This window comes from Mus caroli, chromosome 7 (assembly GCF_900094665.2).
Source record: "Mus caroli chromosome 7, CAROLI_EIJ_v1.1, whole genome shotgun sequence".
Classification (NCBI taxonomy): Eukaryota; Metazoa; Chordata; class Mammalia; order Rodentia; family Muridae; genus Mus; species Mus caroli.
The window spans coordinates 47,728,752-47,753,977 of NC_034576.1; the positions used below are offsets into that span (position 1 = coordinate 47,728,752).

At 55.3% G+C, this 25,226-nt stretch overlaps 1 protein-coding gene across 2 annotated transcripts; it reads left to right on the forward strand.

Moving 5' to 3' along the window:
• The first annotated feature begins 4,317 nt into the window (after window positions 1–4,317).
• On the forward strand, window positions 4,318–24,599 carry Lmtk3 (lemur tyrosine kinase 3). 2 transcript variants are annotated; one of them, XM_021167963.2, is made up of 16 exons: window positions 4,318–4,395; window positions 5,984–6,096; window positions 6,866–6,999; window positions 7,225–7,375; window positions 7,812–7,888; window positions 8,321–8,439; window positions 11,367–11,454; window positions 11,787–11,935; window positions 12,839–12,923; window positions 13,005–13,126; window positions 13,206–13,355; window positions 13,637–16,074; window positions 18,934–19,328; window positions 21,108–21,243; window positions 21,567–21,704; window positions 24,099–24,599. In XM_021167963.2, exons 1-16 carry the CDS (start codon window positions 4,355–4,357, stop codon window positions 24,113–24,115), a joined length of 4,353 nt encoding a protein of 1,450 aa, XP_021023622.2. In that variant the 5' UTR covers window positions 4,318–4,354; the 3' UTR covers window positions 24,116–24,599. The 2 variants fall into 2 exon arrangements, with proteins under 2 accessions (XP_021023622.2, XP_029335636.1); XM_029479776.1 differs by lacking the exon at window positions 4,318–4,395 and adding an exon at window positions 5,780–5,863 and having other exon boundaries at window positions 24,099–24,574.
• The last annotated feature ends 627 nt before the right edge of the window (window positions 24,600–25,226 follow it).

The window sequence follows — 25,226 nt, forward strand, 5'->3', positions numbered from 1 at the left end:
AACAGGAGGAGCAGGTTTGGGTGCACTGTGTGTGATGGGGTGACTGTCGTCAGAATCTCGCACTACTGTTCTTTCAAAGCAACAGGAAAGAGTGTTGTCACCACAGAGTGGAGTGGAGCGACCGAGGCAGGGATATGCTGACTCCCCTGACCTAATCATTACAAGGCTTATACATATGCAAAACCTGACGTCATCGTAAGTGCACGGTGAATGAATGAAAGAATGAGTTATTGATGGTCTGAGACACATTCTGGGACCATGAGACACCTCTTCTCCTCTTGCATTCAGAGTTCCTCAGATTTTATAAGGGGACTGTGCAGCCCCAAAGTGACTGAACCATTCTGGAGACCCAGGAGCTGGACACAATATAGACAACTCATTTCCTGGAGCAAAATCAGGGGAACTGAACCCAGTGGAGAGAAAGAGCAGAGGGCAGCAGAAGGGAGGGGTAGGGCTGCCGTCTCAGATGCCAGCAGAGGCTGTTGTCGTGCCACCAGGAGCTGCAGAGGTCAGTCTGAAATGGCCACCAGTCATGGAGAGCGCAGTCACCGGGGCGACTCGCCATGGGCTCAGAGTGTTCAGAAAAAGGGAGTGACTGCAGGGGAGTTGCCAGGGAGAAGACCAGATATGGGGCATAAAAATACGAAGACGAGAGCTGAAGAGATGGCTCAGAGGTTAAGAGCAGAGGTCCTGAGTTCAAATCCCAGCAACCACATGGTGACTCACAAGCATCTGTAATGGAATCTCACAACCATCTGTAGTGTCCTCTTCTGGTGTGTCTGAAGACAGCAACAGTATACTCAAATAAATAAATAAATCATAAAAAAAGATGAAGAGGTCTAATGTTCTGTGGATGGAAGGAGGTCTTCAGGGTTTTGTGAGACGAGGGAGCTGTGGGTAGGTTGGGAGCTGAGAGGACAGACTGACTTTACGGATTCACAGATAATTCTTTTTTAAAAAATATTTATTTATTTATTATATGTAAGTACACTGTAGCTGTCTTCAGACACTCCAGAAGAGGGCATCAGATTTCGTTACAGATGGTTGTGAGCGACCATGTGGTTGCTGGGATTTGAACTCAGGTCCTTTGGAAGAGCAGTCGGCACTCTTAACCGCTGAGCCATCTCACCAGCCCCCTCACCGATACTTCTGAGACTCTGGGTCCATATCGTGAGCCCTGTTGTATCAGGGCTCTAAACCTTAGCATGACTGACTCCGTGATGGAAGTATCATTCAGGCTGTAAAACTCAGCATGAAGACAGCACCATCCGCAAGGACTAAAACAAAATCTAGTCTCGAAACCTTGCTTTTTGACTTCTGTAGTTTTGCTTCTGACTAACTGCGGTTGTTACCTGAGGTGTGTCAGCCCAGGACATGGTTTCTGTTCTTAAAAGCTCACTGTGAGAAAGGCTTGGAGCTACACTGGGATCCTGAACACCCAGTGTGGTCACCAGTGGGCTAACAAAGACTTCCTATTGGCTTAAACCCACATCTGAGCAGTCTTCTCTGGTGACTACCCCACAGCACTGTGAGGTTTAAGGACAGTGGGTGTTTCCTAAATGTCACTAGCTGTTCCTTACTTCCCAGAGTTATGAGCTGGATCATCCATCTTACCGTGCCTCAGCTTCACCCCATTCCAGCAGCCCAAGTGCCACCCTCACTAAAAGCCCCTCCCAAAAGGACCCTGGCCCAATATAGCCCATGCCTCGCGTCCCCAGACCCTCTCTGCTCTTCCTCTTCCTTAGAATGAACAGTCAGAGATACCAAGTCATGGAGCGACAGGAGGGTTGTGGCCTTGATAGAGCAACAAATCCCCCACAGCCAATGATGACAAGTTCTTGGCTTTAGCAGACATTTATGGATCACTCACTGAATGCCAGACCGTCTATTAGGCACCAGGAATAAAATGGGAAACTAGGGGTAGATAAAAATGCCAGAACCAAGCTGAAGGAGGGAAAGATTTAGTGTGTCAGATGGTGACAGAGAAAGAAGGGTTCTGTGTGGGCTGTTGTGCTGGGGACTTCCCTCCTTGTTCTAGCGACAAGGCCTACTCACATGTAAGCATGGATTAGTGCTCCGGTGTTCCTTCATGGCTGAACAATGATCCGTCCATCACGGGACCAGGTCATCTTGTCTGTCCACCCATCTGCTGACAGATGGGTGGACATTTGTGAATGGGGCTTGGGATTTTTACTTTTGTTTCTGTTTGTTTGTTTTAGCAAAACAAACAGAAGGTTTTGTGTGGAGCACACCTGTAGTGCAGACTTTTAATCCCAGTGCTGTGGAAGAGAAGGTAGGCAGAGCTCTGTGAATTTGAGGCCGGGCAGGGCCACATAGTGAGATTTGTCTTTAAAAGAAACAAAACAATACCAAAAGCAAGCACAGACCAAGTCTTCCAGTAGCTTAGGCTGGCCTTGAACTCCTGCTCCTCCTGCACCTGTCTCTTGAGCTCGAGGACTCCAAGTGTGTGTTACCATGGCTCGCAAGGACAAGTTTTTATGTGGACTAGCTGGGTCTCCTGGTGCCTGTGTTTAGCATTTTGAGTAACTGTCACGCTGTTCCCAAAGGATGCTTTGCAGGCTCCAACATCAGGTGTGGGGGCTACTGCCCCGTTCCTCTTGTCAATCTTCAGACTCTTCCTTCTGCCCGGCCAACGACAGTCAGTGGAGCTGCTGTCTCCCTTCCCTGAGCCCTGATTCTCACTGCAGTTGTCTGAGGCTGAGGTCCCACGGGAGTCAGCTTCTCTACAGCACAGCTCAGCATCCTTCATCTGCTGCCAGGAGGCTGAGAACCAACCCGCATGCTTTGCATCCACTGTGCCCTGTAACACCACTCACTTCCTACTCCCCTGCTGTTTGGCTACACAGCATCCCATTGACCTCAGGATGTGCCAAGTCTGCCCACAGGGTTGTGCCCTCTGACAGCATTCTTTGACCCACTTCCCAGTTACCTCTTTCCCCTCCCCCATCTGTGCCTTACAGTCTCCTTCCCAGAGAAACCTGCCCCGAGTTCTTCCCACACTCGATCCATCTTCCTTGGAGAGTCCTTTCTACTTGTATGACAGCTGGCCTGAGGGACTTGTGAAGATGAGGATGCTGGTGCCTGGCCATTGCTGAAGAGACGCCATGTAGCAGCTGACACTTGCAACCCTGGGACTTTGGAAGCTGAGGTAACAAAAGCTTGTTGAGAGTTTGAGGCCAGCTTAAAAGGTGAGCCTATGGGCTGGGGCTGGAGAGATGGTTCAGTGGTTAGGAACACTTGCTCTCACAGAGAGCCCGAGTTGCTGAGTGCGTTGTTCCATGCCTTTAATCCCAGCATTCAGGATCCAAAAGCAGGTGGACCACATTCTCTGACAAAGTTTTATTATAAAACTGGGAACAAAATATGTCCTAAACACACAGTTGAACGGTCCACAGGTATGGTCTAGATGCCCATGTCAGAGCTCTGGGGAGGCACGCATGTACTGGGGCAAAGAAGTTTCCTGGTCCTAGGGTTTGGATACTGAACATAGCCTCAAGAAAATCCTTAACATGTTCTCTTCAGGAGGTGCGCTCTGCTGGCTCTACCTTACTCCATCCTGATGATGATGATGATGATAATAATAAACAAAGACAACAATATATCAATAATATAATACTTATGCATATTATTATTAACTAATCACTTTTAAAATGTGGCTCGGACCACACCTGTCATCCAAGCACTCAAGAGCCTGAGGTCAGAAGATTGTTCATGGACGTCCAGAGCTAGAGTAAGTTCCGGGAGCGCTGGGATACAGTGAGACCCCGTCTCGACAAAGCAAATCCACACAAAACTTTGGTGGTGATTAATGAGCTGGACATCATAGCCGGCTTCTTCCAGCAGTCCTGACTCCTGGCACACAGCTGAGCCAACCACACTCAAAAACTTAAGTAAACATTTGTTGAATGAACTTATGAACAAACGGCGGCGGCAATCTTCCCGCCCTCATTACTGGTAGCCAGTGCCCGGCCTGTCACCCTCAGGCTAAAACCCCCGCAGGTGGCGCAACCGACAAACTAAGCCTCCTCGCTAGACCAACAAGGACTGCATTTCCCAGAAGACTCTGCGCGGGCCCACGACTCCCTGTGAGCTTCTTTTTCTCCAGGTTCTGGTTCTTCAGTCAAGGGGTCCGCTTTGCGTGCTCACTCCCCGGTCACTGCAATCCCATTCCCTGTACCTTTTTGAACTTCCATTCCACGATGATCCTGCCTCAGTTTCTCCAGTGAGCCCCCCGCGAGGCTTCCCCTCTTCCCCGTGCCCCCAGTGAGCCGTGCTGCGCGCGCAGCTCTGGTCCAGCCTCACTGAGGGGACGAGTCACAGGTATTCCTGGACCATGGAGACATCCTCGCCGAGGGCGGCAGTCCGCGCTTCCGGGTGTGTCTGCAGTTCTGTGTGTCGCCGCGTAGGGTGGGACCCCGAGACTGCAGCCTGGCACGTGATGTGTGTGTGTGTGTGTCTTGTCTGATGTGTCGGTGTCCTGAAGGCCAGGTTCCAGCCTTACCTCTGCCAATCCCCTGTTCTGTGCATGGGGCAGGTGACTGTCCCTCTCTGTGCCTCAGTTTCCTTACCTATACATTGGGCATGAAAAAAGAACCTGTCTTGGGGGCTGTTGTAATGATTGGAAGGTAATACTGTAAATCTTGGGAAACGCCTGGCGCAGAGTAAATCCTGCCAAGAATAAATACATGAAATAAACTACGCTTATGCATCTTTTGTGCCCATGTGTGTTGATGTCTGTGGTGTGAGGCTGCAGTGGATAAGGAGTCCTCGTAATCACGTCTAAAGAGTGTGTCCATTCGTGTTGTCTATTTAGGTAGGTGGTGTGCCTTTGTGTGTAATACGTGTGCACAGGGCATGTTTGTACCCCTGTTCTGTATTTGTCTTTTTGCATAAACTATGTAGCTTTGCATGTATGAACCGTGTGTTCCTGTGTGCATGTATGTGATATGCATTTGTCCCTGAAGGTGAGCAATGTGCATACCCCGTGCCTGCATACATGCATGTGTTGTTTCTGTATGCTCCATATGTGACTGACAAGCCTGTGTCTGTGTGCATGCAACTGTCTTTACGTGTTTGAGTTAGTGATTTCTGTGTGTTCTTTGTTGCCTGTGTGGAATATCAGTTTATGACAGCATGCCTCCTCATGTCCCAAAGGGTCTGAATGGATCTTTGTGATACCTCCCTATGTTTGGAGTTCTGTGTTGTATGTGTGCGTGTGCGTGTGTGTTCATGTGATGCTGGGTATTCCTGTGTGGCTGGGTGAATCTGTACCAACCAGAGTCTGGACTGCCTATGCATTCTCAGTGTGGTCTGTCCCTGTGTCTTTGTGTGTGACGTGTCCGTGTCTCCGTTTGCTGATGGCTGTCCACCTTTGTATGAGAGGCGCTTGTGAAGGTTCCTGTGACATGTCTCAGCTGTGTGTGGGCTGCTGGGCTTGCTATCTGCATCTTAGCATGTAGCACATGTGTGGGCACAAGTGTTGTGTCACAGTGGTGTCAGGGCCACGCACTGTGGACCCTGCCCCCCTCCAAGGGTCTGTTGGTCTCTGTCTGTCCCTCCTCCCCCTCGCTATTCTCCCCTCCCGCCTGGCAGCCAATGCAACCGGGAACCAGTTGCCATGACAACGCTCCCTCCTTCCTCCTCCCACCCTTCCTCTGACAGGCTCTCTGCTCCCCCAATCCCGATTGTCCTCGGGGGCGGGGCCCTCGTTCTCTCCCTCCCCCCATCTTCCCCTCCCCCCCTACCCCAGCAACCCCGGCTCCCCAGCTCCTCTCCTCCGTCCGCCTCTCCATCCTTTCATCCGTCTGTCCTTTCGAGGAGGGGGAGGGGGGTATCTGAACCAGTAAGCAACCCCTCCCTCCCCCTGTCCTGCATCTCCCGCCCCTCTCCTGGGCTGGGGGAGGCCAGGGTTGAGCGGGTCCCCATGGCTGGGGGCTGAGGGCCCGCCCCCCCTCCTCCCCAGCCGCCGATTCCTCCACCTCCCTTCCATCCTGGACAAGATGCCTGCACCCGGCGCACTCATCCTCCTGGCGGCCGTCTCCGCCTCCGGCTGCCTGGCGTCCCCAGCGCACCCGGGTGAGTATGTCCAGCCGTCCGCGGCCCGCGCCCCACCCCCACCAGGTCCGCCCGGCACCTGTGCGCAGTCCCTGGGGACCAACGGGTCTGCAGGGCCAGGGAGACCAGCCAGGGCGGGTGGGGAGTGGGCTGCGGGCCGAGTGCGTGCTTGTGAGCGTGCATGTGAGCTCATGTGCACGCGAGTGCACACGGGTGCGCGGGGAGATGGAAGGCCGCGGCCTTTGGGAAAGAGAGAGACCCTATTTCTAAGGGGAACACAACTGAGGCTTTGCAGAGACCCCTCCCTCAGGCCTGAGGCTGAGGCTAGAGAACAAGTCTGTGTTCCCAGTGTCTTTAAAAGAAACAGTTCTCAGTCACCCTTCAGGCGTGGGGTGGGCAGTGCGTTCAGCTCGGGGCAAATATCTTCCAACAGCCTGCAATTGAGGGAATGGTGGTCATGAAGCTGTCAATGGTAGCATATTGCAAATTCTCAGAGCTCCAGGCCTCACTATTGCTAGTCACTGGAATGTATCCGGGTTACGGGATGCGTTTGGGGTGGGGGGTGGGTCCCAGTTTGGAACGATAGGAGGGACCCCACCCCCAACCACCTGGGAAGGCCTTAAACTACAACTCCCACAATACGTTAAACCACCTGGCTCCCCTGCCAAGGGGCCCCTGAATTCGGAGCATCATGGGGGTTGTAGTCCGAGACTAGCCTAGGATGGGAGGGGCATGAGTCCGGTAGCCAGTGTCTTGAAGCCCAGACCCCAGCCTAGCCTTATGCCCACAGATGGATTCGCTCTGAGCCGGGCCCCTTTGGCTCCGCCCTACGCTGTGGTCCTCATTTCCTGTTCGGGTCTGCTGGCCTTCATCTTTCTCCTCCTTACCTGTCTGTGTTGCAAACGGGGTGATGTTCGTTTCAAGGTGAGGTGCCCTAGGACTAACCTGGGAGAAAGACCCCAGGCAGCAAAGAGACTGGAGGTCCCAGAGCACTCCCAAGACCTACGGCTTTGGGATGCGCACACTAGCGGAAATTGGGCTGGGATTTGAGGGACAGGTCTGTGGACTGAAGGGAGGCAATTAGGGCAGGATGGCGGCATCTCAGCACCCTCCTTCCGATGCTCCCATTCTTCACCTCTCGTACCCCAGGAGTTTGAGAACCCGGAAGGGGAGGACTGCTCTGGAGAGTACACCCCCCCTGCGGAGGAGACCTCCTCCTCACAGTCGCTGCCTGATGTCTATATTCTGCCTTTGGCAGAGGTCTCACTGCCAATGCCTGCCCCGCAGCCTCCACACTCAGGTACTGCTCCTTCCACCCCAGAATCCTGCGATCCCAACACTGAGGGCTTCCTTTCGTGGCTCAGGGAGGGTAGAGGGCAGAGTGCAGAGCCCTAGATTCGTGGAAGTAAGTTACAGGGAAGCCACACACACCATCTTGTAGAAAATCCCAGATCAAGAGAATCCTGCAGGATGGCCCTGGTGCCATCAGCCTAGATCTTTAACCTGGGAGCCAGCCTATAAGCGGACTGGAGCTAGGGTTGCCAAAGGGAAGGGCTGATTGGGCTCTGGATCTCATGGGCAGCCAATGAGGAGGCTGGACCCTGCCATGGAATGTTGGAGACAGCCAATAAAAGGAGACTGTTGTCTACTCTAACCTCAGACCCCTCCCACTGTGGTGGTGTGGGGCATCCTTGATAGGAGAACTCAGGGCCTCCCCCCTCCCGCCCCCTCCTCAGACATCAGCACTCCCCTGGGCCTGAGCCGCCAGCACCTCAGCTACCTGCAGGAGATTGGCAGCGGCTGGTTTGGGAAGGTGAGGGGCCTGGGTGGGAGGCAGAAGGGTATCCATACATCTCTGGCATGTGCTCCTGTTCTGTGTCTACCCCCATTTGTCATCTGCTCTTGGCCTCCCCAGCCCCATGCCCTGCAGCCTGCCCTTCCCACTCCCACCCACTCCCACCCACCTACCCCCACATCTGTCGGTCAGCGCCTCCCTCCTCACTCCATTGACCACTCCGCCTCGCCACCCGGCTCTCCACGCGTCCGTCAGTCTGTCCATCCTTCCATCCGTCCCGCGTGCATCGGATTCTGGGCCTGTGAGTCTCTCACTCCGTGTCTGGTAGGGGACCAGGGAGGTGGGACATGAAGGGAAGGCCTGGAAGTGGTTGGGAGTTTGGGGTGTATGGAGCTGCCCCGGGGACGGGCTGGACACAGGTCAGCATTGATCCTAGTGCTCCTTGATCAGGTGATCCTCGGGGAGGTTTTCTCAGACTACTCGCCAGCCCAGGTGGTGGTGAAGGAACTCCGGGCTAGTGCCGGGCCCCTGGAACAGCGCAAGTTCATCTCCGAGGCTCAGCCCTACAGGTATGTCCGTGGACAGGGGTTCTAAAGACAGAATACCCGGTGGAGGACGTGATTAGTAGAGGGAGCCCAGTGTGGTGTTAAACCAGGCTTCCAGTCTCAGATTTCTTCCTGGCTGCATGACTCTGGTGCTGGGATCGCCCTCCTGGAGTCTTGGGACTTCCCCAGAGAAAGCTAGAGACAGTGTGGGGAAGTGGTTCCAGGATTCTGAACCTGGTATCTTCATCCCAGCAGCAGTTAAGAGCAAGCGATCCCTGAGTCTGCCCCACCTGCCTTCCCCACTGTGAGGAAAGACCTGCCAGCCCCCTGCCGTAGATGTGCATTCTTACCACACATCCATTGTACTTGAAGGTAGTGAGCTTCTAGTTAGGAAGTGTGTGTGGCTCCTGCATCGAGACACAAACTTTAGAGTCTGGCTCAGCATTGTTCCAAGACCTGCCATGGTTCCTCAGTGCTCCCAGGGCTCGGCCCCAGGTCCCTATAGCCCACAGGCCCAGCACAGTCTAACACTATAATCTTCTTGCCTCTGTCCCTCTGACCTCAGTTTCCTAGCCCTTCCCTTTAGCCCCCACACATACCGCAGTTGCCTTCCTGCCCTAAGGCTTTCATTGCTGCTTCTCCCTCTTTTACCTGCTCTCTCTAATGCTGAACTGGGGGGGCTCATGTTCCCTTTAGTCTTAGCTCAAAGAGGCCTGCCCTTGTCCCAGGCCCAGGTTAGGAGGACCTTCCACAGGCATGGTGAGTTTTACCTTCATCTGTACTCAGAATACTGAGGCAGGAGGATTGTAAGGTTGAGACCAGCCTGGGCTACAGAAGGAAGCCCTGTCTCAAAAGGTGTGTGTGTGTGTGTGTGTATGTATGTGTGAGTGTGTGTGTATATGTGTATGTGTGTGTGAGTGTGTGTGTGTGTGTGTGTGTGTATGCTGGAGTCTTATTTTGCCTTACTATTTATTTATTGTCTGTCTTTCTTCAGACCAAGACTATTTAAATTTAAGCCAAATAAAATGAAGTCAGTCCAGGATACCAGGTGTAGTGAGTGGTTCACCCCTGCAATCAGAACTTGTAGGAGGCTGAGGCTGAGGCTGGAGGATCTCTAGGAATTTGAGGCCAACCTAGGCTACAAACAAATAACTTTAAATATTCATTTTCTGAGTGACACTTGCCACGTTTCAGGTGCTTCATAGCTGACCCATGTCAGAAATCTCTTGGGACAGCACAGGCTGACTGGATGCTCAGTGTCCTTCCCGCCTCTGAGTTTTACAAGTTCCATCAGCCCTGAGCAGACGTTTGCTGATGCAGACATAGACCTTGAACTTAAATCCCAGCTGAGTGGCACTAGGCAAGTTGCTTCACTTCTCTGAGCCTCTGTTTCTTTCTGGATCACCCCGGTCTTCATTCTGCTTCACAGAGTTGTGGTGAATCCCAGGCTTTCTCTGTCCCCATCGTCCCTGGTCACTGCTTCCAGTCATCTCTCAGATTCCAGCACGTGACAGGCACTTCCCACATGTGGGATGACATCCCCCAAGTGGGATGTCAGCAGTCTCCTCCTAGGTAGTGAAGGGCTGAGGACCCAGCCAAGCTGTGGTTGTAACACAGATAATAGTCCAGCCCTGGTGCTGAAGTGACCCTTGGCAACTATAGGCAGTATTAGAGAAAGAACTCACCTGTGCCAGACCCACTCAGCTTGGTGTATCAGAACGAGGCAGGTCATGAGGAAGGGAAGGATCTCAAGGGGCGATTTTTGAAAGACTGAGGAGTCTGGGTTCTGTAGAAGCCAGCAGTCTTGCAAAGCACTGTGGGAATCTGGTTACAGGAAGGGAGAATGTAGAATAAGGGTTGGGCAGTGACCAGCATCCCTCAGGCACAGCTGGGACAGAGGTGGAAAGTCTGGTCAAGCATATGTCTAAGCGTTGGAATAAAAGTAGCAATAGCAGCTGCCCTGGTGGTGCACACCTACCATTTATCTCAGCAATCTGAAGGCCAAAGCAGGAGGATTGTGTGTTCCCAGGCAGCCTGAGCTGCAGAGCGAAACCCTCCCTTAAATACATAGAATAGCAGAGCCTCTCCTCACCATGAACAGCCCCTCTCCCAGCGTGCTCTCCACAGCCTTATGTGGGAGCCACTGCCCCATCCATCAGTAGAAGTAAGCAAAGGAGGCAGGGTGATTTCCCTGGGAGACGTGGGAAGGATTTGGGTACAAGGGTGAATGAAGAGGCAGTAAAGTCAGATTGCAGCTGGGCCCTAAGCTGTGTCAGAGACAGAAATGGGCTGGAGAGATGGTGCAGTGGTTAAGAATGGGTACTGCTCTTCCACAGTGCCTGAGCTTAGTTCCAGGTACCTGATGGCTCCCAGGTGCCTATCACTGTAGCTCCAGAGGATCTGATGCCCTCTTCTGGCCTTCATGGGCACCTGCACTCACATGCACATACCCACACATAAACACACCTGTATAGACATAATTATAAAAGATTAAAAAATAAGGAAAAAAGAAAAAACAGTGAAAGCCAGACAGGCGTGGTGATGCACACCTTTAACCCCAGCACTCGGGATGCAGAGGCAGGCTGAGGTCTGTGAGTTTAGGGCTGGCCTGGTCTACATAGTTAGGTTCAGGACAGCCAGGGCTATGTAGGAAGACCTAGAGTTAGTGGGAGCGGGAGAGGAGTGTCCCTATGGAGGAGGGCTTTAAGTACGAAGGCCCAGGGCAGAGCCTGAGAAAAGTGGAGTCTGGCCAGTGAGTAACTGGAATACCAGTGCCCGTCTCGTGGGGCTACTGGGGAGCTAGAGAGAGCTGCAAACATGTCAGCGAGAGGTCAGGGACAATCAGAAGGGGAGGTGTAGAACCCAGGTCAGGGTGACACATCTGGGAAAGGGTTTGGCAAGGCCAGGTTCTCTATGATAGAGACAGCCTGCTCATTTCCTGCCCCTTAAAGGAGCCTGCAGCATCCCAACGTCCTCCAGTGCCTGGGCGTCTGTGTGGAGACCTTGCCCTTCCTGTTGATCATGGAGTTCTGCCAGCTGGTGAGGGGGCTGGGAAGGGGAGGGACTGCTGGGCGCTGGAAGTCAGCTCTGGCATTGGGGACTCCAGGGTCTCAGATTCCAGTAGTCACCTGTCTGACTGTCTTAGCATTCCTTTTTTTCTTTTTATATTTTTGGGGTTGGGGGTTGAATCCCGGGCATCATGCATGTGTGGTAGGCATCTGACCCAACTGAGTACATATCTAGGCTGTGCTAACTAGCAAGTGAAGCATCAGGGGAGAGTGAGGCTTGGAAGGGCTGGCTGCCTAGTGTGGGGCAGGGGATGCTTTGCTCTCAGTTCGAATTGTGCTGAACTGCCCTTGTTTCTTTCCCAGGGGGACCTGAAGCGATACCTTCGGGCCCAGCGGCCACCTGAAGGCATGTCCCCTGAACTTCCCCCTCGAGACCTTCGGACACTGCAGAGGATGGGCCTAGAGATTGCCCGAGGACTGGCACACCTGCACTCTCACAACTATGTGCACAGGTGAGCTAGGTGCACCCACAGTAGGGGACACAGGGAAGAACTGAGCAAGCAGGGACTGACTCTAAAGTGGCTGGGGGGTGGGGGCATATAGGGATAGCATTTGAAATGTAAATGAAGTAAATACCTAATAAAATTGCTATGCATGCAAAAATAAAAAATAAAAAAATAAAGTGGCAGGAGCCCGAAGGTTTGAAGGGAAGGAAGGGGAGGAGTCAGGACGGAGGTGGGGATGGGGGGAGCAGGAAGGGAGAGCGAGATTGCAGGAAAGGAGAAGAGCTGAGAGAAGAGGAAACCCGGTGTGGTGACTCTAGCCTATAATCCCAGCACTCAGAAGACTGAGGCAGGAAAATCCCAGCAGGGTTGAGGCTAGCCTGGTCTACATAGCGAGTTACAGGACAGCTAAGGCTACACTGTGAGACTGGGGGGGGGGGGGAGGAGAAGGAGGAGTCAGAAGAGGAGGAGGAGTCAGGAGGGAAAGAGAGGAGAAGGAGGAGTCAGAAGAGGAGGAGGAGTCAGGAGGGAGAAAGGAGGGAGTCTGGGGAGGGAAGAGATCTGAGAGAGGGCAGTGCTAGCAGAGGTAGAGGGAGCGAAGACTGGGGTGTCAGTAAAGAAGGTGGAGGTGTGAGGACAGAAGGGGACGAACTAGTAGAGGAAAGCGGGATTCAGGGGAAAAGGAGCCAGGCCAGGAGAGGCCAGAGGAAGATGAGGGTTCAGGAGAGGAAGGACCCAGAAGAGGAGGAGGAACGTGGCAGGTGGGGGTGGAGACGGGTGGAGGAAGGAAGTCGGGAGAGGAGGTACCTCTCCTGCAGAAGACGTGCAGATTTGTGAAAGGGAAGGAGGAGAGACATCACACCGTGGGCAGGGCTTTCTCCTCACTCCGCCTCCCCCATCCCTACTCCGCAGCGATCTGGCGCTGCGCAACTGCCTGCTAACTTCAGACCTGACTGTGCGTATTGGAGACTATGGGCTGGCGCACAGCAACTACAAGGTGGGCAGTGCGTATGCATGTGTCTATGCGTGTGGATCGGTGTGTGTCACCCGCTGACCTGCTGACCCCGACCACCCCTAGGAAGACTACTACCTGACACCCGAGCGCCTATGGGTGCCGCTGCGCTGGGCAGCGCCCGAGCTGCTGGGCGAGCTGCACGGCAGCTTCGTGCTGGTGGATCAAAGCCGGGAGAGTAACGTCTGGTGAGGCCACGGTTGGCACCTGGGGTGGGGGGGTAGGGATGGGGTTCCACTTCCCTCTGACTTCTGACCTCCCACACAGGTCCCTAGGGGTGACACTCTGGGAGCTATTCGAGTTCGGGGCACAGCCCTATCGTCACCTATCGGACGAGGAGGTCCTGGCCTTTGTTGTCCGCCAGCAGCACGTGAAGCTGGCCCGGCCCAGGCTCAAGCTGCCCTACGCTGACTATTGGTGAGGCACCTGACTCCCAAACTTCCTATCCCAGCCACTGAGCATCTGTCAAGCCATCTTCCCCCATCACCTGATGCCTGAAATGGGCAAACTGAGGCAGGGGAGTGGCAGGTCTGCTTCACCCCCTCTCTTCCCTGAGGCCAACCCCGCCCCCTCTGATTTTCTCTGGATCTCTGACTCCCTCTGCCTCAGGGGTCTTGGTCTTTGGCTCTTTCTCTGTTGGCCTCTGTCCCTCTCCTCTGGAGTTCTCCTCTCCTCATTATCCCCTCATTTGTCCCCAGGTATGACATTCTGCAGTCTTGCTGGCGGCCACCAGCCCAGCGCCCCTCAGCCTCTGATCTTCAGCTGCAGCTCACTTACCTGCTGTCTGAGCGGCCCCCCAGACCCCCTCCTCCACCACCCCCTCCCCGAGATGGGCCCTTCCCCTGGCCCTGGCCCCCCTCGCATAGTGCGCCGCGCCCGGGAACCCTGTCCTCCCAGTTCCCCCTTCTGGATGGCTTCCCCGGGGCTGACCCTGATGATGTACTCACAGTCACCGAGAGCAGCCGTGGCCTCAACCTTGAGTGCCTGTGGGAGAAGGCCCGCCGTGGGGCCGGCCGGGGTGGGGGTGCACCTCCCTGGCAACCCGCTTCTGCGCCTCCTGCACCCCACACCAATCCATCCAATCCCTTCTATGAGGCGCTGTCCACCCCTAGCGTGCTGCCAGTCATCAGTGCACGCAGTCCCTCGGTGAGCAGCGAGTACTATATCCGCCTGGAGGAGCACGGTTCTCCACCAGAGCCCCTCTTTCCCAACGACTGGGACCCGCTGGACCCAGGAGTACCCGGTCCCCAGGCCCCCCAGACTCCCTCCGAGGTCCCTCAGCTGGTGTCCGAGACCTGGGCTTCCCCCCTCTTCCCTGCGCCCCGACCCTTCCCGGCCCAGTCCTCGGGATCAGGTGGTTTCCTGCTGAGCGGCTGGGACCCCGAGGGCCGGGGCGCAGGAGAGACCCTGGCAGGAGATCCTGCCGAGGTGCTTGGGGAACAGGGTACCGCACCCTGGGCCGAAGAGGAGGAGGAAGAGAGCTCCCCAGGCGAGGACAGCAGCAGCCTTGGAGGGGGACCCAGCCGCAGGGGACCCCTCCCCTGTCCCTTGTGCAGCCGCGAGGGTCCCTGCTCCTGCCTGCCATTGGAGCGGGGGGACGCTGTGGCCGGCTGGGGGGGCCACCCTGCCCTTGGTTGTCCCCACCCCCCAGAGGACGACTCTTCCTTGCGTGCAGAGCGGGGCTCCCTGGCCGACCTGCCTCTGGTCCCCCCTACCTCAGCCCCTCTCGAGTTTCTGGACCCCCTTATGGGGGCCGCAGCGCCCCAGTACCCCGGGCGGGGGCCACCTCCCGCTCCCCCCCCTCCACCGCCCCCTCCCCGGGCCTCCGCGGAACCGGCCGCGTCCCCCGACCCCCCGTCGGCCCTGGCCAGTCCAGGCTCCGGCCTCTCGTCTCCGGGCCCCAAGCCGGGGGACAGCGGCTACGAGACCGAGACCCCTTTTTCCCCCGAGGGAGCCTTCCCAGGTGGGGGGGCGGCCGAGGAGGAAGGGGTCCCTCGGCCACGGGCTCCCCCCGAGCCACCCGACCCAGGAGCGCCCCGGCCACCCCCAGACCCGGGTCCCCTCCCACTCCCAGGGTCCCAGGAGAAGCCAACCTTTGTAGTTCAGGTGAGCACCGAGCAGCTGCTGATGTCCCTACGGGAGGATGTGACAAAGAACCTCCTAGGGGACAAGGGGTCGACACCCGGGGAGACAGGACCCAGGAAGGCGGGGAGAAGCCCCGCGAACAGAGAGAAGGGCCCAGGCCCGAACAGGGACCTGACATCCCTGGTCAGCAGGAAGAAAGTCCCCAGCAGGAGCCTTCCAGTGAACGGGGTGACAGTGTTGGAGAACGGGAAGCCAGGAGTCCCGGACATGAAGGAGAAGGTGACGGAGAATGGCCTGGAATCTCCGGAGAGAGGAGAGAGAGCCCTGGTGAATGGGGAGCCGATGTCCCCAGAGGCCGGGGAGAAGGTGCTGGCGAATGGGGTTCTGATGTCCCCAAAGAGCGAGGAGAAGGTGGCAGAGAATGGGGTCCTGAGGCTGCCCAGGAACACGGAGAAGCCTCCAGAGATTGGACCTCGGAGAGTCCCAGGGCCCTGGGAGAAGACGCCCGAGACTGGGGGTCTAGCTCCCGAGACCCTGCTGGATCGAGCCCCTGCGCCCTGCGAGGCAGCCTTGCCCCAGAACGGCTTGGAGATGGCCCCTGGCCAGCTTGGCCCAGCCCCCAAGAGCGGGAACCCAGACCCCGGGACCGAGTGGAGAGTCCACGAGAGTGGGGGGGCACCGAGAGCCCCCGGGGCTGGGAAGCTGGACCTCGGGAGTGGGGGCCGAGCCCTGGGGGGCGTGGGGACGGCCCCCGCCGGCGGCCCCGCAAGCGCCGTGGACGCAAAGGCCGGATGGGTAGACAACTCGAGACCACTGCCACCTCCGCCACAGCCACTGGGGGCCCAACAGAGGAGGCCGGAGCCAGTGCCCCTGAAAACCAGGCCGGAGGTGGCCCAAGAGGAAGAGCCAGGGGTCCCAGACAACAGGCTCGGCGGAGACATGGCCCCCAGCGTAGACGAGGACCCCCTCAAGCTGGAGAGGAAGGGCCCCGAGATGCCACGCTTGTTCCTGGACTTGGGACCACCTCAGGGGAACAGCGAACAGATCAAAGGTAAGGAGATCGGAAAGGAAAGCTGGGTAGGTTGGATAGGTGAAGACCTACCCAGGGATCACTGGGCCTTGGGCCTTGGCTGTGCCTGTGCCCATCTGCAGTCCTAAGAAAAGGTCTTTACTGATCTGGGCTTCAGTTTCTTCCACCTGCCAAGAATGGATGACAGGGAAGGCCCTTGCCTGGTTAGGTAGCTATGAGGGGCAGGCCTTGACAAAGTGTCACCATTGAGCTCTGGGATATAATGGAGACCATCTATGTTATTTAAGCTTGTATAGAGGGGGTCTCCAAGTCAGGAACTAGAAGGTACCCATAGATGGGGAGGGCTAGGAAAACAGGAAGGGGAAGCCCCATGCCTAGAGACAGCCACAGCTGTTTGTTGCATTGGCTGGTTTTGTTTTTGAATCGTGTTCTGGATGTTTGGATGGTTGTAGCCATCTCAGAGAGGTCTGGTGCTGCTGATCAGGGCCATGTGAGGGCTCTAAGAAGTTGAGAGTAACCAAAAGTGTGCCACATGGTCTCTAAGACAGCCCTTGGGAGAGTGAAGCAAAAAAGTAGCCATGACTTAGAAGGTCAGCCTGGGCTACATATCAAGTTCCAGGCCAACAAAGATAAGATCCAGTAGTAAGACCCAGTCTCAGATAAAACAGAAGGGCTGGGGAGACGGGTCAGTAGGTAAAGCAAATGTGAGGACTCGATCCTAACTAAAGCCACATAGAACCAGGAGTGGTGATGAGCTTGTAACCCCAGTGCCTGGGCGGGGAGACATGAGGGTCCCTGAAACCCACTGCCCAGCTACTCAAGACCAAACGTGAGTGACCCATTCTCAAAAGAGGTGGATGGTGTGGAGGATACGTGAGGTTGTCCTCTGCCCTACACAAGCACACATGCACACACACACACGTGTGCGCACACACACATGCACACACACGCACACACACACACACACACACACACATGCACACATGCATTTTTGAAGGCAGGCAAGACGGCTCAGCTGGTGAAGGCTCTTGTCACCTGATGCCCTCTGAGTTTGATACCCAGGGCCTACCTGGAGGAAGGAAAAAACTGAGTCCCACAAGTTGTCACCTGACCACTACATACATGCTGTGGTACATGTGTGCCTATACACATACATAAATACAAACACACAGTCATAAGTGAACAAAATTTAAAGTTTTTTTTTTAAAGATTTATTTATTTATTATATGTAAGTACACTGTAGCTGTCTTCAGACACTCCAGAAGAGGGCGCCAGATCTTGTTACGGATGGTTGTGAGCCACCATGTGGTTGCTGGGATTTGAACTCTGGACCTTCGGAAGAGCAGTCGGGTGCTCTTACCCACTGAGCCATCTCGCCAGCCCCCAAATTTAAAGTTTTTAATTAAAAGACTGGGCGTGGTAACGCACACCTTTGATCCCAGCATAGGGAGGCAGAAGCAGGCTGATCTCTTGAGTGGGTTCCAGGACATCCAGGGCTATACAGAGAAACTGTCCTTTCCCCCACCCCCACCCCCAAATACATACATAAATAAATAACAAAATTTTAATTGAAAAAACATTTAAAGGAGGCAATAAACTAAGGCGTCTCTCCAATGTGTCAGGCCATGGGTTGTTCATGGCTGGACCCCAAGTGGCCTTGCCCTGGCCCCCTCTAGTAGGCGAGTATTAGGGTAGCACAGAGTGAGGAGCCGCTGAGAGCAGAAAGGTGAGTCCCACAGTGAGGTGGTGTCCTCCTGAGTGCCTCAAACACTGTGGAGCATACTGCCCCGCATCTCTTCTGCAGTGGCACCCCACCCAGGTGTGTAGGAAGACATGGGGGTCACGTGACACCACTGGGAGAACTCAAATGCTTCAGAGAGTCTGGGTTGGTTTAGGGCTACTGGCTGAAAAGAGGCTAGGGATGGCTTAGGTTTCCCACCCAGGGAGCTGCCATTCATCCTTTAAAATCCCACACAAACCTTCCCTCCCCAGGAAGCCTTCCTGGTACTAGAGACTATCATTGCATCCTATTGTGAGAATCCTCTGTCTTGACAGTACGGAGCCTGCTGTGCTCCTAATCCCACCACCTCCTGAGCAGCAGTGAGGGACAGAGCTAGGAGCTAGTGGATGGCAGGGGAGGGTGGAGGTGGGCACTAGATGGTGCATCTCACCTACACCATCCTTCTCTGTCCCCTACTGTCTGCCACCTTCCATAGTGCCTGCTGTGGTTTACTTACCTGATGGAGGAAGGAGTGGCCCTTTTCATTTGCCCGGGAGGAACAGTGGCCCAGAGAGGTGGTTGTGTTTGTTGAGGGACACAGTGAAACAGTGGGGTGGGACTGGAAGGGAAGTGGCCTTGGGGACAGAGAAAGTGGCTAGGAAACGCCCCTTCTGCAGGGGACACTGGTTCATTAGCCCCAGGGATTGTGAGCACAGACCTAAAGCTGCGGGAGGGCGGTTGTGTTCCGAGGCCAGGCACACTGACCAGGGCTGAATTGCTGCTGCCCTTGGCAGGAAGTGTGTGGCCAGAGCGTGTGTGACTGACTCTTATTAGAGGTGGCTCAGATCTGGGGCTTCCCCCACACCCCGGAGCTGGAGAACGTGAAGGACTCCGTTCCAGGCAGAGGGAATGGCATATACAAATGTTAGGGGAGTCCTGAATGCGGCGGGCTCAGAATGGAGAGAACAGCGGGGCCCAGTGCTGTGGAAGAAGCTTGTTGCTCTGGGTGCTGAGAGCATGCTTTGCAGTGGGGAGGGGTCTCTCCCACTGTGCGCACAGAAAGGCGCTCAGGAGCTCCCCAGCGTACAGCTGTGGGCAGAGCCTGACTCTGTGTCAGGCTGTGTGCCGGGCTGGAGCTCACCTGTCTTCTCCCCTTGCAGCCAAACTCTCCCGGCTCTCGCTGGCGCTCCCACCGCTCACGCTCACGCCGTTCCCGGGCCCGGGCCCGCGGCGGCCACCTTGGGAGGGCGCGGACGCAGGGGCAGCTGGCGGGGAGGCCGGCGGGGCGGGGGCGCCGGGGCCAGCGGAGGAGGACGGGGAGGACGAGGACGAGGACGAGGAGGACGAGGAGGCAGCGGGCTCTCGGGGTCCCGGGAGGACGCGGGAAGCCCCAGTGCCCGTCGTGGTGAGCAGCGCAGACGGGGACACGGCCCGCCCGCTGCGGGGGCTGCTCAAGTCTCCACGCGCGGCCGACGAGCCAGAGGACAGCGAGCTGGAGAGGAAGCGCAAGATGGTCTCCTTCCACGGGGACGTGACCGTCTACCTCTTCGACCAGGTGAGGGGGCTACACTTAAGGCAGGTAGCACCGGGACTGCAGGGAGATGGACCTCCCGGTGGTCCAGGTGAATGAGGCGGGCCAGAGGGATTTACGTGTTCTAGTGCCTTGGGTAGCCGGCTCAGTGGGTGGAGCCTGGAAGGATGTGGCTGCAAGTGGGCGGGGCCTGGGGCAGCGGGGGGTGGGGGTGGGGGGCACTGGACCGGGTGAACGGGCATAGCAGGAGTAGAACCAGGAATGGGATAGGGGCTTTTGCTACGAAAGGGCCTGGAAATCAAGGAGAGACGTGAGGAGTGTTGGTAGGTCTAGAAGGCTGTCAGGTAGAAGAAGCCTAGACAGGCTAGGAATAAAAATAGAGACTACTCACGAGAATGGTTGCAGAGCCTGGGTCTGCTGAGGGCGGAACCTAGTGCTTTGGGGCCTGGTTTTATCGACAACAATCTTGTGGAGTTGACTCTAATATGTGCCTATGTATATTCTTGAGTGGGGGTGTCCCCAATAAGCTTCGAAAGCTTTGCGTGGCCCTGTCAGTGGGTGGAGCCGGAGGGAGGTGTTTGATGTGGGTGCTGGGCAGCAAACTCTGGTAGGCAGGAAAAGGACTACACCTTAGCCTCTAAGCATCTCCAGCCTCTCGGGGCTGGGCTTTAAGTGGGGCGGATCTCATCACGTGGAGCTTTAATATGGAGTGAGTTTGGCTTGGTCGCCTAGATCAGTAATCTTTGCTCTCAGGAGGCAGAGTCGAGACAATCTATAATTAATGTAATCTGAATAGTTCAGGGCAGCTAGAGCTACATACCGAAACCCTGTCTCAAACAAACAAATAATAAACTTACCAAAGTAATCCGGACCTGAAATCCCCATTTAAAAAAAAAAAAAAAAAAGGTTTATTGCCTGAACTGAAAGAAAGGGTGTTTATTGCCTGAGCCTTGCTAGGTAAACCTGGGGTGAGACTGTTTGAGGCCAGGTTGTGGGATAGTTGTATAGTCCTGGCTGTCCTGGAACTCACTTTGTAAACCAGACTGGCCTTGAACTCAGAAATCCACCTGCCTCTGCCTCCCAAGTGCTGGGATTAAAGGCATGCACTACCACTGCCCAGCCCAAATGGGACTTTTCAATTTTGTTTATTTGTTTGTTTGAGACAGGATTTCTTTGTATAGCTCTGGCTGTCCTGGAACTTTGTAGAGAAGGGTGGCCTAGAACGCAGAGACCCATGTGCATCTTGGTTTCTCTGTGTAACCCTAACTGTCCTTGAACTCACTTTGTACACCAGGCTGGTCTCAAACTTAAGAACCTGTCCCTGTCTCCTGAGCGCTGGAATTAAGGGGGTCCCCACCTTGCCCCACTCAAGGTGGGACTTTGAGAGTTTGAGTGGGACTGGGATAATTGTCCCTTGGTGCGTGGCTGGAGTTAGAGGTTGGGAGGCTAAAGGAGCAGGCTATGTTAGCTCCAAGACATAGGTTTGGATCTCTGCAGCCAAGATTTTGGAGGTGGTGCTGCAGGGTTTAGAACAGCGTCTTGGGTTAAGTGCTCGCTGAATTTAGGAATTCCTGAGCTGGGTGGGGCTTTATAGTTAGGTAAGGAACAAAGACCAGGGTGAGATTAGAGCTTGTAGGAACTTTCGAAGGCAGATGAAAGTTCCATTAACTTCTCCATACAATACAACATCAGCGATTACAAAATGGGGCACTGAAAGCCCCAGCAATATCGTTGGGTGTTATTTAATTTTTGAGATGCCGTGGTTGGACATACGTTTCCTATTCCTTTCTCTTGTTTTCACAGGAGACTCCAACCAACGAGTTGAGCGTCCAGGGCACCCCCGAGGGGGACACGGAGCCATCAACGCCCCCAGCGCCCCCGACGCCTCCCCACCCCACCACCCCAGGAGATGGGTTTCCCAGCAACGACAGCGGCTTTGGTGAGGGGAGGAACCCAAGATTTGGGCTGCGGGGGGGCGGGGCTTATAAATGGAGGGAGTGGCCTTATTATGCAATGGGCGTGTCCTGTGGGAAGGGGAGGGCTAAGGGCGACCTGGAAGAGGAGGATTGAATCTAGGAACCCATCCACTCTTGTTGGCTGGAGCTGAATCCGGGCGGAGCTCAGGAAGGCAAGGGCTGGTTGAGGCGGGTGGGGGCGGAAAGGTATCTGAAGTGGGAGGAGAGATGGGGCCTTGCTGGGCTAAAGGCGGCCTTGGGCTGGTCTGCGAAGCTGGTGTGTAAGTCTAGTTCACTTTCTCCCTAGGCGGCAGTTTCGAGTGGGCGGAGGATTTCCCCCTCCTCCCCCCACCAGGCCCCCCCCTGTGCTTCTCCCGCTTCTCCGTCTCACCTGCACTGGAGACCCCGGGGCCTCCCGCCCGGGCTCCCGACGCCCGGCCCGCAGGTACAGTGCTTCCAGCAGGACCCTATCCCACCCCTCCCCAACCTGCCCTCCCTTACCTTGCTTCTCTCTCTTCCATTCACTCACTCAGTCATATTGACATCTCTCAGCTAAGACCAGTTGGTTCCCATTCACAGCCTTGGACAGTTACACCGGTCTCTGACCCTCAGTTGCTTCTTCAAGGATCCTTACGTACACACTCCCTTGCCCATCTTTCCCATTTCTGAGCTCGGATACCTTGCTGGATCTCCATTATCCTCTCCAAGGGCGCTTAAAGCCAGGGGATATGGCAGACACCCAGAGACAGGAATCACTATAATAGCAGCGAGCTCACAGTGACCTGACCCATTACTACTCGCTCAATTTCACTGCGATCCTTGCAGTGGATTTTAGTCCCACGGTTTTTACGGAAAGAACTGAGGCACTTAGAAAGGAGCATAGAGCCGTAATTCCGGCCCGGCTGCTGGCCCTGGGTACTGCCCTCTGGTGGTATGCATCTGCTGGGTCCTTGTGCAGATGGAAAATCAGTTCTCTTCTGCCCCCTGCTGGCCACCATGTTGAACGCCCAGGATGTGGGGAAAGAGCTGTTAGTAATGTCTCTATGTTCCCCAGATCCTCTGAGTTCCAGAATTAACCCTGCTTTTTTTCAGTTGTGTGATGTTGGCCAGTCAGTGTCCCTTTCTGCCTTAGCATCCTCATCTGTAGAATGGGAATGAGAGTGGATCCTGATCCTGAGTGTTATGAGGGTATAAGTGGCATAATCGCCCCTACACACACACACACACACACACACACACACACACACACACACACACTAACACACACACTCACTCACACACACTCACTCACACTCACACACACCCATGGTCATGCAGCCTGGAGCTCGTGTGATGGTGTTACTGATCCAGGGCTGTGAACAGCTTGCACGACGGCTGGAGGCAGGAGAGTTTAGCTAGTTCAAGAACAGAAGACAGGCCTGGTGCTCCTCAGGGTTCAGAGTTGGGCTGCGGCAAGTAAATGGGTCAAGTTATAAAGGACTTGGGGGCCGGGCATCGTGAACACCTTTAATCCCAGCACTTGGGAGACAGAGGCAGATAGATCTTTGAGTTCGAGGCCAGCCTGGTCTACAGAGCAAGTTCCAGAACAGCCAGGGCTACACAGAGAAACTCTGTCTTGAAAAACCTAAATATACAATACTACTAATAGTAATAATTAGTAAATAAATAATAACAGATTTAGGAGAGCTTTGCCCACAGGGTCTTAGGGAACCATGAAGGCCTGTAAGCAGGGAAGGGCCTGGGGCCTGGGAATGGAAGCAAATAGAGGCTAAGCCGGAGAGGCTTGTAAACTAAGCACAGGGAGAGAGGAGGGGCAAGGCAGGGGCAGAGGAGGGGCTGTAGAGACAGGATTGGGACTACATCCCCATCTAACTCAAATGTTACTTCCTGACACCTCCATCCCAGGACCCCTGTGAGCACAGGGCAGGGTGGGTCTAGGGTGTGGGGACATCAGCTGGATAGTGAGTCAGGATCAAGGCTGCTAGCAAGGTGACCTCACGCTTAGTCACCAGGAGTGGAGATGGAGGGCTCAGTGGTATGAAGTCCCAAATCCTTGCCTACTCTCACAGATACTCCCGCTGGGCATGGGTGGGGAAACTTACACACGTTTGTCTCCCCAGACCACAGTGGGTGCCCCCTTGTCACTCTCATGCCCTCTCTTTGACACCAGGTCCTGAGTGAGGAACCCATCCTGTGTACTTTGAAAAGGAGTGGGTCGCATTTTCCACTCAAGAAGGGCAGTGGGCTCTGATGCCTCTGTGTGGCCAGACCTGGGCTGTCAGCACAGAAATGTAAACAGGGGAGGGCGGACCCCTCACTCCACGGGCCTTGGTGCTCTAGGTCCAGAGGATGAATCAGGCTGTGATGTCTGGCGCTGGGGATGGTCCTGCAGCATTTGTTGGTGAAAATACTGTGTGACACAGACCTAGGTACAGGCCCCATATTCAGCCTATGCAGTAAAGGTGCGAGCAGTCACCAGACTCTTCCACAATAACTTAGACTTAATAAATACTCAATACCAGCGAGGGATCCCTGAGAAAAAAGAGGAAGCAAGTGATAACCCAGGATGTCCGAGGGTGACAGGTGACCCAGAATGGTTGTGGAAGGCCTCAAAAGAGGGGGCCTGAACCACTTAGGAAGAGCATTTTAGACACTAGGAAGAGCAGATGCAAAGCCCCTGAAGTAGAATGGTATCATTTGAGGGCAGTGTGCCTGGAGCAGAGGGCTGGATGAAGACAGAGAGGATGGGATGGTGCCGCTTACAGGGCCTTTGCCTTGAGTTGGAAACCATAAGCCTGTCTCCCCTGATTCCCATCCTTTCTCTATTCTCTGTTCTCAGGCCCCGTGGAGAACTGACTCCCCAAAGACCCAGCCCCTTTGCATCCCAAGAAGAGGGCTTGCGAGCAGAATCTTGTGTGGACGATGGAGCCATTGCCCCTGACACTGACACAGCCTCTGGGGAGGTGCCTGAGGCCGGGCCCTCCCTCTCCTCCACCATGTGCCAAACAGGAGGCCCAGGCCCTCCACCCAGCCCCCCAGATGAGTCCCCTGATCCCCCTGACCCCCCCGACCCCCTTGGAGCCACATGAGGCAGGAAGCCCCATCGCTGGACAGCCACACTTCTTGGAACTGAACTGAACTCTTTTGGGCCCAGAGCCCCCTGGCACAGCAGAGGTCTCTCCTGGCCCCATGAGGGCCACTGGCTTCAGGAACCTGGGCCCCCCATCTTGCGTCTCCCCTTCCCCCAAGCCTGGCCCCTGGAGGGGGCCTCTGATTCAAACCTTCGCGTGACATTTTCACATTATTTAAAAAAAAGACAAAAACAACTTTTGGAGGAAAATGGGGCCTGTGTGTATTTGGGGAGGTGGGAGGGAGGTGCCAGGAGTAGACACTGCATGGAAGTCCCTGTCCTTTCCTTATGGCCTTGAGGCAAGGCGCCCACGCAACAGTGGAGCTTGCTGGCCTCCCTTCCAGCGAGTTGGTGGCAGCCCTGACTTACCCTTCTCTGTTCCATGAGGAGTCAGTGATGATGGCTTGGGACCAGGCAGTTTTGGTAACCATGTTCCTGCAGGGTCTGAAAGCTATCACAGGGCCAGACCAGATGGTGGGAAGAGACTCAGAACTATCTGCTGAAACTCGGCGGAGTCACCTGCCAGCCACTGCCTGGCCTGCCTGCCCGCATTGGCCTGGCTCCATCTACTCATTTCTCTGTTACTGCCCAGCTTCCGGGCCGGCACACAAATACTGCCTAAATGATCATGCATGCACACACCCTCACCCCTGGCCCTTGCCAGTTGTTCTTCACCTGCCCGACTGCTTGTCTTTGTCCAGACTTCCTTGCAGTGACCTAGGACTGCTGCTCTGGTTTCTTCCTGTGTCTGTGTTCTCCCATGCATCTCCCCGTGCTTCTCTCTGCCTTAGTTATACTTGGGTCTTGTCCCTGTCCCCTCTCTCCCTCCCTCCCATG